We start from the raw sequence: 16,657 nt of genomic DNA, 5'->3' as shown, positions 1-16,657 counted from the left end.
AAACAGTCAGCAAAATGTGCTTCAAGTCTGCTTCTGCTTTGCGCCAACTGCATTTTGCTCTTAAAGAAAGCAAGCAGCAGGAACAATGGAAGAGGGCTCTCCATCCATTCCTAGCTCACATGCAGACTGCAGGAGTAATGACTCCAGTGTCATTGTCGTAAAGCAATTTTGGTTGCTTCAGTTCAGTCTGCAGCAGGCAGGTGCCAAAAAAAATGACAAAGGGAAGCAAGGTTCTTTCAACCTGACAGCCTCTCCCATTTACCAAGACATAATTCCTGCAGGCCAGGAAGTAACAACCACTCAAGACAACTAAGAACACCTTGCTTCCAGGCCCGAGAAGTCATTTCTTAGTTTTGTCTGCAGTAATTCATCATAAGAGGGGAAAAATCCTCACGGACAACATTTCTCCCAGGACGCTCTTGCCTGACCTGACTCTTGGTCATAGCTCACGCATCAGAAGCAAATACAGCTCCTAGGACAGAGGCCACCTGACAATCAAGTCAGCGCGCCAAGTGGAGTTACACTGCACACCTTGTTTAGCAGCACCAAACCCTGGCAAGAGGAAGAGGACACGAACACAGCCGTAGGGCTTTCATGTAGGTAGATCCGTCCTCTTACCTCACGTGTGCTCTTCCTTCAGACAAGCGGAAGCCATTGCTGTGGAGATGGATGCCATTCGACACTCCATTGGTAGAGGTTTTTCCATTCTGCACTTCTGAAAGTTAGGACAAGAAATATACAGCCATGCTAAGTATCAACGTAGATTGTACAAACTAATATCTGAAGCTTCAGGGTTTTATTTTACAGCAGAGCCAAGCCAATGCCACAGCCCCATTCAGAGCAGAAATAAAACTTCCATGATTCCACACCCCCACCTCCTCCAGCCACCTGGATTTGATTTGCCTTCTTACATTTACTACAAAATCTCTGCAGTATCCTTCGCAACACCACTCTAGAACAGAAAACGAGATACACGTAGAAGTATACACACACAAAGAGAGGGCAGCTTGAACTGAACTGCCTTCAGACTGAGCCTAGGCCAGAAGCAGCGTACCTGACTGATCACTAGAAGCCTGACATTTGAAACTGCAGAAGCAGTTAGTGACATTAGTAACTTTGCATTTTAGATTCACTCAGATGAAGAATCATAGAGCTAAGATGTTGGACATTTAATAGAACAAGGAGGATGAGGGGAACCACTGGAGGAATCCAGTCAAGGAATTCCAGATGCTTTTTTCCTTTCTTACCCTACTGCTCAAGGAGCAGTTACAAGCTGAAGTAATCCTCTGAAGGTCACGCAGCCACATCATCTGCCATTTCTATAGAAAATACTCAGCTTCAAGCTTTACCAACTGCATTTATGTTGCAGCTGGGAGTGCTCCTGCGGCCATTTCACAGGTTGGGAAATGGGGGACACTGTTCGACCAGTCTACCGACCTGCTCAGAGATTTCAGTGTGCAGAGACATGCGTGCACATGAAGTTCAGCCTTTGTACTGATACCGCCTTCTCACAGCCTTTGCCTGAACTTTCTGTGCCCAACAGGGTGGAGCGTTTGCTGCAACCACACCACTGTGAGCCTGTTCAAACGCTGTCCTGCCATTTAAAGCATGACCTCACCAGATACCACAGTACACATCACCCACATGCATTCAACACCGAAGAGAAAGGCAGGCAGGGCATATATTTGCTACCAGGATGTGAGTGTTAGATTAAGGCCTAAGGTGAGCTGAGTACACAGATCAAACTCTGCCAGAGCGCTCCGAGAACAGGGAAGGGGCTGAGCAGGGAACACTCCCTGATAAAAGTCAGCCTCTGCCTGGGGAATAACGCTGCAGCCATTCACTGCACGCTGCCTGCAGCATCTGTGTACGAACAGGCAGGCCCTGTAAGAAACAGGGCCAGGAATAAAAACGCTTTGGGATTCACTTACTCACCAAATAACTGACTTTTTGATTCAACTGTCTCACCACCCCGAGGGATATTAGTGCCAGGCCAGATTCTTAGACTAGGGAAGAGATTGTTCTGTCTCCTTCTTAACGGGTGTATAAGGGGATAACAAATGTATTCAACATTTTACTAAGAAGCTTAAAAAAATAAAAACAATATACCATTTCCATACCTGTCCACAAAGTTTTGCCCCTTAGTTGAAGGCAGGATGCCAGGACCTCAACCACCCTACGAAGCCTACTTTATCCTTTGTGCACAGCTTTAAAACACTCTCCTTAGCTCACACAGGCATACACCTCTCAACAGCTCACCTCTCCCCTCCTGACACACATGTTGTCGTTCTGTAGAAGGGTTTTAGAACTCAGGGCATGAACTGCACTGCAGAAACAGCCCAGCAACAGCCATGCCCTACTTCATTTTCCTAATTCCCGCCCAGATAGGGCTGCACCCTGAAAAAGAGTTGTGTAGTACGTGATTTCACTCTGCCTTCTGCTCACTTTCACGACAGCATCATACTTACCCCCTGCAGTATGGCACTTCTTTGGGAGGAGAAAAGTGTATGGTCGCTGCTTGTATGTTAGATCAAACAAGTAGACCTAAGGAATGAAGAAAAAGACAAAAAAAAAAAAAGTCAGTGAAACATAGATGCTCAAGTCAGAGAAATAAAACAGGGCTAGACAGGTATATGGTGCCACATTTGTGTTGTGCTATTTCCAGTTTTCTAACTGGGAATCTTGTTTATAGACACACAGGATGACAGCAGTACTGGTGGCATGCTCCGTTCCAGCACTGGGTTCAGAAAGAACAATGCTGAGAAAGAGAAGCCTCATCTTACTCAAGAGGTAAGAAAGCCCTCTCCACACCTACAGAACTTAAAAGATGCCCTGACCACAAACCAACCTGCTCAAAAAGCTTCGACTCCAATACGATATTTTAACTATTTAATTAACACAGTGATCATGAAGAAAGCAAACGTTTAGTGACAGAAAAGAGGCAGTACACTAAACCAAGGCAAAAGTGTCTCTAAGATGAAAGCAGCCCTGCAAAGCCCTAGTTTAAAACTGTACTGATACAGGAACTGACAGCCCAGATCAGACCTACAATTCACCTAACTCAGCACCTTCTCTTAAAGGGAATGCATGCACGTGTGAGAAAGATCTGTAGAGGACAACCACAGAGTAACCTGCCCACAAGCAAAGCTCCTGCTTAATCCATGCTGATTAATGCTGTCAGGAGGATTTTCTCATTTCACTGATAGGCTTTACAAAAGATCCATGAATATCACCCAGCGCTTAAAATTAAAGCAATCAATATTCCAGGTGAAGGCCTTTGCTTCTGTAAGTTCCTTATTCACTAGATTCTATTAAAGAAGTAGTTTGATGTTTCAAGAATGAGTTATGAAATCTTTTCTAGGTCAGCAAAGGTCAGTTCCAGAACTCTGGTTTTTTCCTCCTTCCAGAGAGTGAAATGTGAAATGTGAATTGAAAAACCAGAACAGAATGCCGTTCAAGTGGTAGCATAACGAATAAATCCCTAATGCCCAGCATTTAGTCTGAATGAATCAGAAAGCAGTTTAAAATCAATCATATTACCCACGGAGAAGTTGCTATACCTGTTTTCAAGAACGCACAACAACATATGGTGACCCAAATGCAACTGAACGTGAAGCTTTCTGCCAAACTTTAGCTGTCTTCTTACCTGCTCCCCTCCCATGTTGACTAAGAGCTCAGTGCCATCAGGACTGAAGGTGACGTACGTGGCTACCAGAACTCTCAGCCGGTTGTTGTAGTCCGGGAGCTTCACTGGAAGGTGCCCTGTGGAGAGAAGAGGTCCATATGTACTAGCGTAACTGGTAACCATTGTCTTTGTCCTACCCCAGCTGCTCCCTTTTACAAGGGGTTGTTAGGAGAGCACTGTCACAAAGCGCATGCACCTAGGTGATTTTCCATTTCCTGCTGCTGTTTATTGAATCCTTCCATCAGCCACCAAAACAGGCAGACGTGCATAGCTGCCTTTGCACAAGTTCTAGGTACCGATTCTGTGAGGTCAAGGTCATCTCCGTGTGAGGAGAAGACTGGATTGTAACTAGCTTGCTAACAGCGAAGTCTGCAGAACCCAGCAAATCTCAGTTTTAGGGATTCACTACGGATTTGGCTTCTGTGATTTGTGGCTATCTGCAAACAAATACCTCCATCTTCAACCCTCTATTCAACCCTCTAATCAAGTTTCCTTAATAAAGCCCTTAGCACAACCAGAGCAAGGCTCCTAAATATTCAGCTCACACGCAGGTTCTTTTGCTTCAGACAGCAGATGTGTTGCATGACCAATTCAGGGGACCTAAGAAATCCTCTAGCGGGACTCATCAGAAGCAAGACTGTCAAAACTGGTCTGCTGAACATGCTGGTCTAAGACACTTTAAAAAACCCAAACATTTGGGGGGGGGGGGGGGGGGAAGAGATAGTAAATAATGAGCACTGGAGAAGAATGTCATCTAGGTTGCCCAGATACTGCATCACTGATTCTTCATCTGCAGGATGAAGACAAGCCACTTCTCTTCTGTGCCAAAAAGATTCTGAACCGCAGCCTTGCTGGGACCAGTTCCAGGAGAAAGCCTATAGCGCCCAGATTATCCAATCCTTGACTTGCCAATAAAAGTGACAAAAAGACATTTACGCTAGACAAGAAGAAGTAAGGCCAGCTCACCAACACACACCACTGCCAAATCAGGGAAAGTGGGCAGGTAATGTAAGCAAGAATTCACAGCATAGAAGTGAAATAATCTGCAATTCCATGGAACATCCCTGTACTAGAGAAGGGCTCTTCCAAGCAGTGGTTTCTTGTGTGATGGGTAGAACTCCACTTCTTCGGGCATTAACTTAAATTCCCATGAGTCACAGGTGCCAATACCTGCCACATAGTACTGTGCCGCACCGTCCGGGAGGGGTTTCTGTCGGTCGCAGAATGTGTGTACTCCAGCTGAAGGACTCTGCTTCATGCTTTTTCTAGCCAGAAAGAAGAGCAGTCTTACAATCACAGCATTCAACTGCTGGAAGCCTGATCTACACTGACATTTCTTGTTCACGCACGAGGGGAAGGCCTCGTGCCTATACAGCTGTGCAGTCACAAGCCTGCCTCGCAGCACCCCAATGTACTCACGCAGATCAAAAAGACTCTGCAGGTGATAGAAAAGACTGGGTAAAACCGCACTGCGAGACAGGCAAGTGCCAGATCATCGCAACTCCCCCTTCCCACCAGAGCCTTGAACAGATTTCTGTACCGCTCACGTCTGCACAGAAGACCCAGAAAAGCCCGTTGCCATTACCTGTGGTTGTGGATCATACGTATGTCGTAGAGCCGCACAAAGGGTCCACTTGCCCCTACCGCTAAGTAGTTGTTATCTTGGGGGTTGACCGTCAGGCACTTGGCCTCCACCAGCTGCCCGCAGTACTCTGTCAGGTCTATCAGGACTTCCGAACGTTTGCTGTTCTCTCGCAGATCGTACTGTCTGTAAAGGGAAGAGAGAGTCGGGCAATCCCTGCCACTAGACGACAGAAGCAGCAATAAGAGAGGTTAGCTTTCCGCGGTGACCAAACTGAAGGCCGCTCAAAGCAGCACATTTATACTGCTCAGTAGTGACCCACACTTAATTATCTAGCTTGTGCATGAAGAGACGACACTAACGACATTAACAGTCCTTCGTGCCACAAGTGACTGGAAGCACCTCAGTTCAATATACGCTAGGCCTCAATATCAGGATAACCGTTAAAACCAGCTCTATAATGTGCACAAATTTATTCAAGTTCCAAATTAAACTCCAAGTCATGACCTCACAATCAGTAGCTCGTCTGAAAAGTGGAACAGACTCCCGTAACATTACTCAGGTAAGAGTCTTTGTGACTCTGGAGGGAAACGTCACTCAGTGTTGTATCTCCCTTCCGTTTGACATGGCTAGTCCTTTCTTGGCCTCCCTTTTCAGTGGAAGAAAACAGAGGTGCTGAGGAGAGTATTTATCAGAGGAGTCCACATTTCAAGATGAATCCTTCCAGTTTCAGGAAAGGGAGAGATTAGCTTAAGCTCTTTAGTATAGAGACGGTCTCTCTTCAGATCTGTGTATAGTACATACTGCAACGGATCCCAATCCAATTAATTTGGGGGCAGAACAACTAGAGTTCTGTACCTGATTAGCCCGTCTTCTGCTGCACTCCAGAAGGTGTTAGGCCACATGGGAGCCGTGGCGATCCGCTTAACTCTGTTGGTGTGATCTCCAAACATGTGGATGGTTTCCTTGACAGTCAAGTCATGGACGTGCACCTTGGAATCTGCAGCTCCCGTGATGAGGATCCGATCCCCTGAATGCGGCAAGAACTGTGGGAGACAGATTTGACATTCAAACTGGAGAAGTGCTGAGGCTGCTCACATAGACATAGCTGAGCTGTCCTGGCGGGTCACAGAGCAGCTTGCTTTGGGAACACAGGATGACCCATGTTATTACCTACATCACACATACGCCAGTGTGCACACTCGAGTCACCAGCTACAGCAGCACACAAAATAGTCTCTTCATCACACATCCCAATTTGCTACAACCATTTCCTTTGAATTTACAGAGAGAATGAGATAAGCCTGGGAGCTGCATAAACTAAGAAGTGCAGGTATTAGATTTAATGCCATTTCTTCCTAATATTAGAAATATTACATTATTGGGGGGGAAGGAATTGTTTGCAGGAAAATGTTTTCCAGCAAGGACCTAGTCTCCTGCTGCTTAGGTTGCTGATTTTGTTAGCCCTTCATTCCTTCTAACCATATACCTTGACAGAAAAGATGTTTGCAGTATGTCCTGTGTGCATAGAAAGGAGCTTCTTGTGGTGCAGAGGATCCCAGACAATGGTATGCTGGTCATCAGAGCCAGAAGCCAACAAGCTAAAAGAAACAGAAGAAAAGCATGCATCATGTATTCTTCTGTTCTAAGCTGTGACCAATTTCTTAGAGTGGTTTGACCACAGACAGCCATTAAGTTAATTCAGCTCTAAGAAGCCCACTTCCTCTCTCTTTTCTCAGCTGTGTTCTTGTTGCTCCCCATGCGCCAATCCATTCAGCCAGTTCAGGGAGCTAAACCAGCCAAATATCATCTCCATGGAAAATAAAGCGAGTGTTTTTTGTTTCTTTAGCTCATTGAACCAGCTCACCGCAGATTCAGATGGCACAGGGGAAAACAATAGGAGCATTTGGTCAACAACAAAATGCAGGGCCTCCATTTTCCTTATTAGCCTGGCTGCATTAACTGCTCCACATCATCCCCGAACCCAAGCCAAGGCGTTCGTTCCTGGACCTCAGATGTGCCCAAGCAGTCCCAAGCCAGGGCTCCTTTAGTGATTCACAGACTGCTTTTTAAGTGCAGGGTGTGGCAGCAGTCTTGCAAGGTGCCGTTTGCCTTGTACATCTATCTTCATTTGAAGCAAAAGAATTTGACATCTGCAACCATCAGCTGTTATAAACTTATTTCCTTGTAGCCAAATCTCTTTCAAACGCGTAAAATTTTCACTGGTAAATAATTCTGAAGAGTATCAGACAGCAGACTTCGGATCTTGTAAGAGGCACGTCAAGAAGTACACACTCTTCCTTCCACCCAGTCATTTCTCATGCGGATACTCTACTCCGCTTGGTTAACAGAAATGCTCTTATGTTTAGTTTCCCTCTAAAACTGCACAGAGGGGTAAATGCTCTACCTTCCTCCCCTATATATACATGTCCCCCAGCAGAGGCTTTTAACAGCACGGTGAAGGGGGCTGGGAAATGTCACTACCAGCCCGGCAAATCCTAAAGATCCATTATAATCCATAATACCACTTAAGAGAAGAAAAGTAGCCTTCAATCTCCACTTCTTAGCCTGACCATTTCCCTTCTGAACTCACTAACGGGGCATTTCTAAGAATATCCAGATATATTTAACAAAATAAAGCTGCTTTTGAAGCGTGAGCTCTACTACAGTTCAAAACTTTGAGCTTGAGCACCACTTTACGAGGAACGGGAAGCAGCTCCTTATGATAAGATGACCTCCATCCTACTCTTGGGAGAACCTGGGGTTATCAGCTTGTTGATCCCCTGAACCAATCCACATACTTACTCTCCTTTTTCATTCCATTCTAGACAGTTGACACACCCAGAGTGACCCTGAGAAAAAAAAAGGGAAAACGATATTACACAAACTCAGACTTATCAAACAGAGCTCTTCTAAGACAAGGACACAGCGAGCTCCCCACACATAACAACTTGTTCCAATACAAGCAGGTTTTTTTATTCCAACCCTGCAAAAAACCACCCACATGGCAGATAAGCACCTCCAGAAAAGACAAGACATGCCATAGCAGTTGGGGTAGAAAAGGCAAAATGAAACAAATTTAAAAAAAAAAAAGTAGTGTTGAATAAAATGGCAGTTTAGTCTCAGAGGCTACAGACGAAATCCTGCTGTGCACACGGAAAGGTGACTTTGCTTCCAAAGCTCTTGGCTAAGCTGACAAATTACATGTACAGGTTCTCTGGGAACACAGGGAAAATGCACTTTTGATAACTCTTTTAGAAGCACCTTGCTGCTGGGTGACTGTATCATACATCTTCACCCAAATTGACTAACAACTTAACCAGGAAAGACCAAGAGCATTGAGTAGCGTTTGATATGGGAGATGTGACTGAAAAAGGGAACAAAAGAATCCTTTCCTCCTCCAAACCAAGACAATCTTAAGATCTTTTTAAGCTGTGTTAGGCTGCAATACAACCACCTATTTTTTAGGCAACACATGACAGTCTTCAGCATTAGAGCTGAATACACTGAACAGTTGGCAGTTGCCTTCTTCAGGCACGGCTGCTAGGATGAGCTGATACACACCCGTTAAAGGCTCTCCTGTAGGTGCATTAGGTAACGCAGAAAGCTCACGCAAGATCCCACCGAGCTATTCTTGGCTCTAATGCCGTTTAGGGGACTAAGTAATCAGTATCTATCCCACACAAGAGACAGAATGCCATACTCTCCCACAGGCTCTCCTTTCTGCAGCAAGTTGTACGCCAAGCAGCTCAGTTTGCTCTTTAAACACTGCCCACTTACCTGCAATTCTGCTTCCAGGCCCAGGCGTCGAATGAATGGATCGGTGACGTGATAGTGTCGTTCGAAGCCCAGCGCACCCCTCTCCTGCATGAAGCAAACAAGCATCGCACTGACTACAGCAAACAAAACATTCCTTTTTCCCTTTAAGAGAAGATTCAAGAACTTTAAAAACGAAGCAGGGACCTTGGCAAAGTATTAGGGCATGCATAGCATCAGGTACCTGCTGTGTAGTAGGGAGACATCGTTTGCATCATCTCCAGGTAGGCAGTTTGTAATCCTTGCCCCTGAATCGGTTTAAAATGATGTTTATCTAATTGCCAGGCTCCAGCTGGGCAGCCAAGAGAAGGTTTGAGAGGCTCACCCCAAGACAGAGTAAGTTGCCTACTTTGGGCCAGAAACAGAAGATACAGAAGAGCTTGGGAATGCCTGTCATTATCCCTTGGCAAGGGCTCCAGAAGCAGCTCGCTCCCGAGGACTGCAGTACTAGACCACAGCTGCTCAGAAGCCTGCCATTACACAGAATCGGTGGGACTGGATGATCTCACACGTCTTTTCCGACCTAAATGATTCTATGAATCTGTCCCGAAGCACCACCGCCAAGGGGCAAAGTATTAGGGAACATAACTGGACAGCATCCTTTAGAGATGGCTTATTTCATCAGAAACGGAGCAGGAGCATGTAGCTGCAGTACCACAGCACAGCCTGTTCTACAGGGAAGGGAACAGCTGCCACAGAACTGCGTCAGTACAAATGAAGGTGAAGAAAAGCAGGACAGTTGTTTCCCCTGTGATCTCACAGGGTTCACAGATGCATTAGCAGATGGCTTCGACGAAAGAAGGCCAACTGCAGAGGCAGGCATGAAGAAAAGGGAATGTAAGTCATATTTTGGATGGAATATCTAATGTCCAAGGCGATTCCTTCCCAGGACCTGATCCAGCCTGGGTCCCGTCCCATGCTGTGCTACAGTCAGGTGAAGACAACTTAAGCCTTCATTATCACCATTTATAGATGACAACACTAATGTCAAAAATTATACTTATGGTACCAGGAACATGTTAGTAGTCACACAGCAGACACAAAGAACTAGTGTACTATGTTACAGTGCTGCAGACCAATGTTAAGTAATGAACTCCACACAACAAAAGCTATTTGAAAACAAAATGGAGACAGATATAAGGGGACTGGAGGAAAAACAAAACAAAACAAAACAGGCTTTTCATAGTCACTTTCATTACTAACTTCAAACCCCTTGATGTATTTTTACATATAGCATTCCCAAAACACTGCTAGGCCCGGTGCAAGGTGCTGCAGTTATAATTGTCCTGCTATTGCAACCTCAGTGGCTTTGTGAGGTCCGTGCAGTAGGATATTGCTTTTCCCACAAGGAACTGTCAGACTTAGCAACCTTCCCAAGGTCACACATGAAAGTCTAACAGAGCAGGCAGTGTGAAAAAGTCCCAGCCTAAGGCTCTAACCACAGAACCATCCCTTCCTTGTTAGAGCAGCAAAATAAACCTTTGCACATGGATGAAATTACAAGCTTATAATACAAAGTTTGGTACCAAACTGCAAAGTGAAGTGAGCATTCAAGCTCCTGGTTCCTTACTCTGGCCACTAACAGATCACTGTTGCGAATGCTGACTACCAGCAAAGCTGCAAATGATTTAAGGCCTCTGAGTCCAAGTAATAATTGCCTCTTGTGTCTGCTGTAGCTAGCCCTTTCAGGTTAAGAAATATTTCACAAACGGAGCCATCAGATGACTGATCCGACCACCGCAGAAGTTTTTCCCTACACAAAGGAAGCAACACACCACTCTTGAAAGAAAGAGACAGAAAGAGACTGAGAGAGAGATCATTAGCTTTACTACAGTCAGAAAATACCTTTGATGGCAAGATCACACGAAGAGAACACATAAAGCGGCAGACAGAAAACTCATGAGGGAAGATAGCTAAGGGTCCTTTATGGTGCCCAAACACAAGTAGCCAGAATTCTCTCTTCAACGTTGTACTCAAAAGGAACAGACCTGCTGATGTCAAACTAGCATGGTGCGCTCCTGCTAGGGAGAAGAACTGTATGCCTATTATGCCATACTTCACCCCAGCTCTTCATTAAGGACAGTGACAGGTCCTATGTGTTTGTTCTCTTAAGCTTCTTATACAGGTTATCAATACGTAAGTAGCAGAGATCTTTTCAGAAGCAAAGGCAACAACATGAGTATTTCCCAGTCCAGCATGAACACCGATTCTCCATCTGCTCTCCACCCAACACAAGCAAACGCTTGGCTAACACATACCTTGATCTGTCTGTGGATGATGTCTCTGGTAATGTTTGCTTTTGCCATCTTCTTGCAATGGGGCAGACGAAAAGAAGCTATCGGAAGAGCTGCTGTGCATCCAAGCATGCCAACAGAGCAAAGATCCACACTAAGGGCATTTAATTACCTGCAGGACAGAACAGGGAGGGAACAAAGGCAGGCATACAAATATATTAGGCCATTCATATACAATATTAAGTCATTTTTTTTTCCTAAAAATAGCAGTGGCTAAGAACTGAAAAGTTTTCTATAAAGGCTCCTTGAAGAAACTCAAGGATAGGAAGGAACAATGTAAGACTGAAGAATGCCTGACTTGAGAAGCCATCCCCAGTTTGCAGAGAAATTCACAACAAGCAGAACTCCGGGAGTGCACCAGCCTAGAAAGGCCACGTTTCCATGCCAGCAAAGACCCTGCAAGCCCAGGGCAGCATCCTGTTTCGCAGCTTGCCTCCCACCATGACATGTCCGCTCATGTCCGATTTCACTTTTCCCAAACTTTACAACCAACCAGACTTCTTATATTGTGAATAAACAAGACATCGATATTTTTGGCCACCTCTTCTCTCTCATTTACTACATTTGATTATCAGCCAAAAAAAGCCAAAGCAAAACAAAAGAGCCTAAGTGTCCCCTAGAAATCACAACAGCCAGCCATCAGGTGACACTATCATCTGAACGCCCAATTACATTAGCAATAGAAAAGGGGCGATCATTTAAAGTTTTATTTCCAGGAGAAATTAGAGTTTTCCACACTCTTAATGAAGTTCCATATTTAATGCACTAACCTAAATAATTTAAACCCATAAAATTAGCTACACTTGCTAGAAAACATTCAAATCGCAGAGTGATTGTCACAACCCCGCTCCGGACAGGCTGCCTAGCAGAGGACCAGCTAGTCTCTGAGAAATGATGTAATTCACCTCATTTACATACCACAGGCCCTGTGCTGTCCCATTTTGATATTTCTACATTTCTCTTTAAAAAAAGAAACACATTTTAAACACCCATTTTGTCCTATGTAACCCAATAGTTTTAAATTCTCTTTAAAAGCATTCACAAGCAGAACAAGCCAAAATTTTCTAATGAGTCCTCTTTTGAATGCGGAAATGCTGATTCATTGAAACAAGAACATTTCACAGAAGCACAGCAACAAATAATTCCGCTGAGGTCAGGCAGAAGTTTTGACAAACGCTGCCTGATTCTCTACTGGTTCATCTGCCAGGTTGCTGCAAAGCGAGGGCTTCCCCCATTAGCAACTTCAGGGCCATGCAGCCGTACTGCGCAGCAAAACCACGAGGCTCCTGCGCCCCGGGATCCCCAAAGCCCTGGGCTTCAGCTTCAATTTGCTTTCAAAAACCTGTTAGCGTGCATACGCAGGCATTTCCCCATGGGTAGGAAGAATTCACTTTTCCTCACAGAAAGCAGAGTTTGTCCGAAGTGGAAGTTCAGATCGCTTTCCTAACACAGCTGGCTCCTCTATGCGGCTCCGCAGTGAACACAGAAACGTCGCTAGACCTACAGATCGCAAGAAAAGCCATACAAACAAACTGCAAGTCGGATTTTCTTGCAGCGGGCACCAAAGCAGGATTTTTAGAGTAGCCATAGGATCTCTCCAATACACCACGCACAGAAAAGGCACAGCTGCTTGCAGGTCTCTGAGGATGAATGGCCCGACAGCAGACGACAAGCAGCCCTCACGGTTGTATTCCAGCCCTATTTTGGATGTACGATGAGAATAAAATTGACAAAATTCCCACATCGCGAGCGCAGACCTTGAGCGCCAGGCGAGTCCTGACGACGGGAGGACTTTGCACGGCAAGCCTGCTCCCAGTCCATGCCCAGCGAGGGCCAACGAGGCCGCGCTTTCACCAGGATCAATTCAAAGCCCAGATGTAAACACAGCAGCCCAAACTCACCACAGCCCAAGTCTAGCTTCTGCAGCAGATGTGTCCAGTAAACCAACGTCCTCTGCCACGTCTCGAGTTCACCAAGGCAAAAGCAGCTCAACTCGCTCCCCCAGATGTTGGAGCAATCAGCTGAGATTCTTTGGACCCCATCATCTGTTTTAGTGCATAAACTGGGGCTCCCCTAGAACCCACTGGCCAAACTGCAACTGAGCTAGTATGTACGTATATGCGCATCATGTATGTAGTTAATCCACAGTCCTTTTACTCCAGAAGAAGGACCAGGAAAGCTAGCTAGCATGCCCAGGAAGACACCTCCTGTTTCAAGCAGCTTTAACCTCACTCACTCTCACGTTAAGTAATAGTTGCTTCACTCCCAGGCTTAGTAGCAAGAGGCAGCACTGTGACTGCATTTGATCACCAATATTTCACAATAATTCTTGTAGTAGGGCGATTAAGCCATCAGATTTTGATACCTATCCTCTGCCTTCCCACATGAGCTCAGCGTAGATATTGTTTTGCCTGTTTATGGAGACAGCGCCTACGAGGGGACAACAACCGCCCTCATGAACAGCTCACAGGCACGGGAAGGAGTGGCAGCAGGCACCGGCAGCAAAGCACCTGGGCACGAGGGCTGGCGGACCACACCGACTGTGCAGCAGGTAAACATGGGAAACCAGGACAGACCCCTCGCTACCTGTGCCCAAGGCCAGCGCTACACAAGCGTGCCAGCTGGGCTAAATAAGCTGCGTTGCTGGAGACACCCACGAGGACGTGGTTTCCAGACACACTTTTCTGCTAAGTTCTGCAAGCGATAGAAGAAAAGCTGCTTTTTGAGTTAGCAGTCCAAGTTTGGATAGACTAAACGTGCAGGGATGAATGGTATCTGTGATCTCTCTCCTCCAGTTTCTCCAGACACCCCTTCCAGCTCACAAGCCTCCACCTGCCCGTCTCCGAGGCTGGATCCCCACAACTGGCCTCCTTAAACAAACCCTCCAGGATACGCAAGTGTGTTCTCCATCCATAGCTGCAGCAGGGCAGAGAGACCCTCCATCCCTCTGCACCGCCCCAGCAGCTCACCCTCGGGTGAGGGACACTGGTACTCACTGCACAAAACCCAAGATCTTCTCACCTCTAAGATTATATGCCAAGGCTCACCCTCCTCCTCCTCCGTCTAGCCCTATTAAACACACCAGCCACCCGACCTCGCACAGCACTTTTCTGCAGGAACCTGTGACCAGTGACTGATGACAGCAAAACAACTTTTTCCAGAGAAGTGAATGATCCATTAACCCAAAGTACATCATCAAGAGACATGAGGGACAATATTCCAGCAGATGTCAGCGCCTCAGTCTTGTCCGCAGCTTTCCACTCGTCTTAGTGCTTCCCTACAATGTTCCCAGACCCTGTCCGCAGTCCCCCCCACCTCCAAGCGGCAGCCGGCTAACTCTTCTCCTTCCCTGCCAGGCAGGGACTGCTGGGCTTCCTCTTTAAGAGCAGTTTAGTTTTCTTTTGATCTTAGGACCCCAAAGAGGCCAAAGACCACGCCAGAGCCAAGCAGGCAGTCACCTCCCAATTGACAATTGCCCCACTGCTCTCCTAAGGCCCCTGGAAGTATTTTTGCCAGATTTCCTACCTCTAGTCATGGCTAATTAGTTCTAAACAGTTCCTTTGTGTTAAACTCCTATCTAACAAGAAACGACACCAATGACCTGAAGGACGCACATGGAGAAATGCACGTTCATGGAAAGATACAGATCTCCCATACTCTACAGACATAAATAACCCATACCAAGCAGCCAGTTTACTGCTAAATAAGTTACTGCAAAACCACTAATACACTAGAAATCCACTCTTTGACTGTATGAACAGGATGCTCAGAGGGAACGAACATCCAACCCCCCCAAAACCTACCACTTGTAAGAGAGACTCAAATTCTCTTGCTCTTCATCAAAGTCCCCTCTGCCACAGCATTTTATACCTTCTGGGACTCTGAAACACACGCTGGCTGGGGGAGCGCAGCAATACACGGGAGCTTGCTATTTCTGCAAGTGTTTTTAGGATTACAGATGCGTTGTGGAGCTTCCCATCCCTCTGGACAGGTCATTGTCAGCTGCGGTAACTCAGAGGCGCTCTCAACAGATCATCGCTCAGCAGGTCTCAACAAGAGAGCAGCGCATCTTAACTTTATTTCTTAAAAGATACAGGTCAAGAAAATCATCAACGAAACGGGCCCTTTGGGTGACGAAGCGGAATAAGCCAGGGTTTAGAACAAAAGGTCTGATGCAAAACTGACTCGAACCACGCGGAACCACACTGAAACTGACCTGAAACACACACCACCAGCACCCAGGCCATGCTGGCGAGCCGGTCAGTGCCCAGCACACCTGAGGTGCTGACCCACGCTTTTTAGCGTTTCACCGTAAAAAAAAAGGACAGGCTTGGAAAAAAAACAGTCAAACGGGAATGCACGAGCCTAAGATGTCTCTCTTGCCTAGACAGGGCTTGGTTTGGCAACTGAATGTTGTAAAATCTTAAAGGCCTCCCAGAGTATACGTATATGCTTAGCCAAGATGACTCTAAGAGCCTTCCTTGCTTTCACGATGCTATTTTTCATTGCTCAACAGGTATGCAGCAGTAAGAAACCGCATCTGCAAGGGTTTGGCAAGCTTAAATTAGCATGGAATCACAGACAAAGAATTAAGAAATCCCAAATTCTCATTCCAGGTCAAACTTTGTCCATTAGCCACAGCTCATCACAATCCCAGACTCACCATGAATGTGACACTTACCTAGTTCACGCATTAGCAGTTAATACATGTAGAGCTCCTACTATGAAAGAAGCATTAAGTGCTCTTAACGCTAAAGACTATATTGACCACACCATTGTACTTGTAGATCAACAGTCTCCAATTACGTTAGAAACTGACCCTGGCATAAAGCATTACATCCCCTAAGATTTGTAGGTCTCTTAGAAAAAAAAAAAAATATAAATAATCAGAGAAGAATAAACGGCACCTCTGATTTCTTAGACACACAAAGGCTTCCAATCATGAAGCCCCTTCAAAGAGTCCATCCATTTGTTACCACTAAAGGCATGTAAATTAGTATAGGATGTTCCTCTTTCAGCAAAACCTCTGGGTTTTTGTTTCAGCAAAACCACTGTACAAATTCAGTTCACTTTGAGATGTATTGTTTCCTAAACCATTCATGCAGTTCTCTGGCTTTTAACGAAACCTGCACAACCAACTCATGATGAAATGAGAGGATTAAGTCCCAGGGAGAAGGAACAATTTAGGATAAATCTGCGCTGTTGCAACCAGTGATGACCCCACAAGCAGCTTCACTTTGGCTACACGTGAGAGATCATCATGACCTTTTTTTGGGGCATT

At 45.8% G+C, this 16,657-nt stretch overlaps 1 protein-coding gene across 3 annotated transcripts in view; it reads right to left on the bottom strand.

Annotated features, from left to right (window-relative positions):
* WDTC1 (WD and tetratricopeptide repeats 1) overlaps nucleotides 1-16,657 on the bottom strand; it is a 32,334-nt gene that overhangs the window by 13,323 nt on the left and 2,354 nt on the right. For 2 of the 3 annotated variants that reach the window (XM_087760485.1, XM_087760487.1), the window contains exons 2-11: nucleotides 11,341-11,417; nucleotides 9,047-9,130; nucleotides 8,072-8,118; nucleotides 6,756-6,867; nucleotides 6,126-6,313; nucleotides 5,271-5,453; nucleotides 4,856-4,950; nucleotides 3,647-3,762; nucleotides 2,469-2,544; nucleotides 619-715 (exon numbers count right to left, since the gene is read on the bottom strand). In XM_087760485.1, the coding sequence (XP_087616611.1) occupies nucleotides 619-715; nucleotides 2,469-2,544; nucleotides 3,647-3,762; nucleotides 4,856-4,950; nucleotides 5,271-5,453; nucleotides 6,126-6,313; nucleotides 6,756-6,867; nucleotides 8,072-8,118; nucleotides 9,047-9,130; nucleotides 11,341-11,417 (1,075 nt within the window). Of the gene's footprint in view, nucleotides 1-618; nucleotides 716-2,468; nucleotides 2,545-3,646; nucleotides 3,763-4,855; nucleotides 4,951-5,270; nucleotides 5,454-6,125; nucleotides 6,314-6,755; nucleotides 6,868-8,071; nucleotides 8,119-9,046; nucleotides 9,131-11,340; nucleotides 11,489-16,657 lie in introns of all 3 variants that reach the window. The other variant, XM_087760486.1, reaches the window with a different exon arrangement.

This window comes from Nipponia nippon, unplaced genomic scaffold (assembly GCF_047370975.1).
Source record: "Nipponia nippon isolate SJK-2023a ecotype South Korea unplaced genomic scaffold, ASM4737097v1 scaffold_23, whole genome shotgun sequence".
NCBI classification, from domain to species: Eukaryota; Metazoa; Chordata; class Aves; order Pelecaniformes; family Threskiornithidae; genus Nipponia; species Nipponia nippon.
Note: the sequence above shows the minus strand (reverse complement) of the source record. Positions and strands in the feature narration are given on the sequence as shown.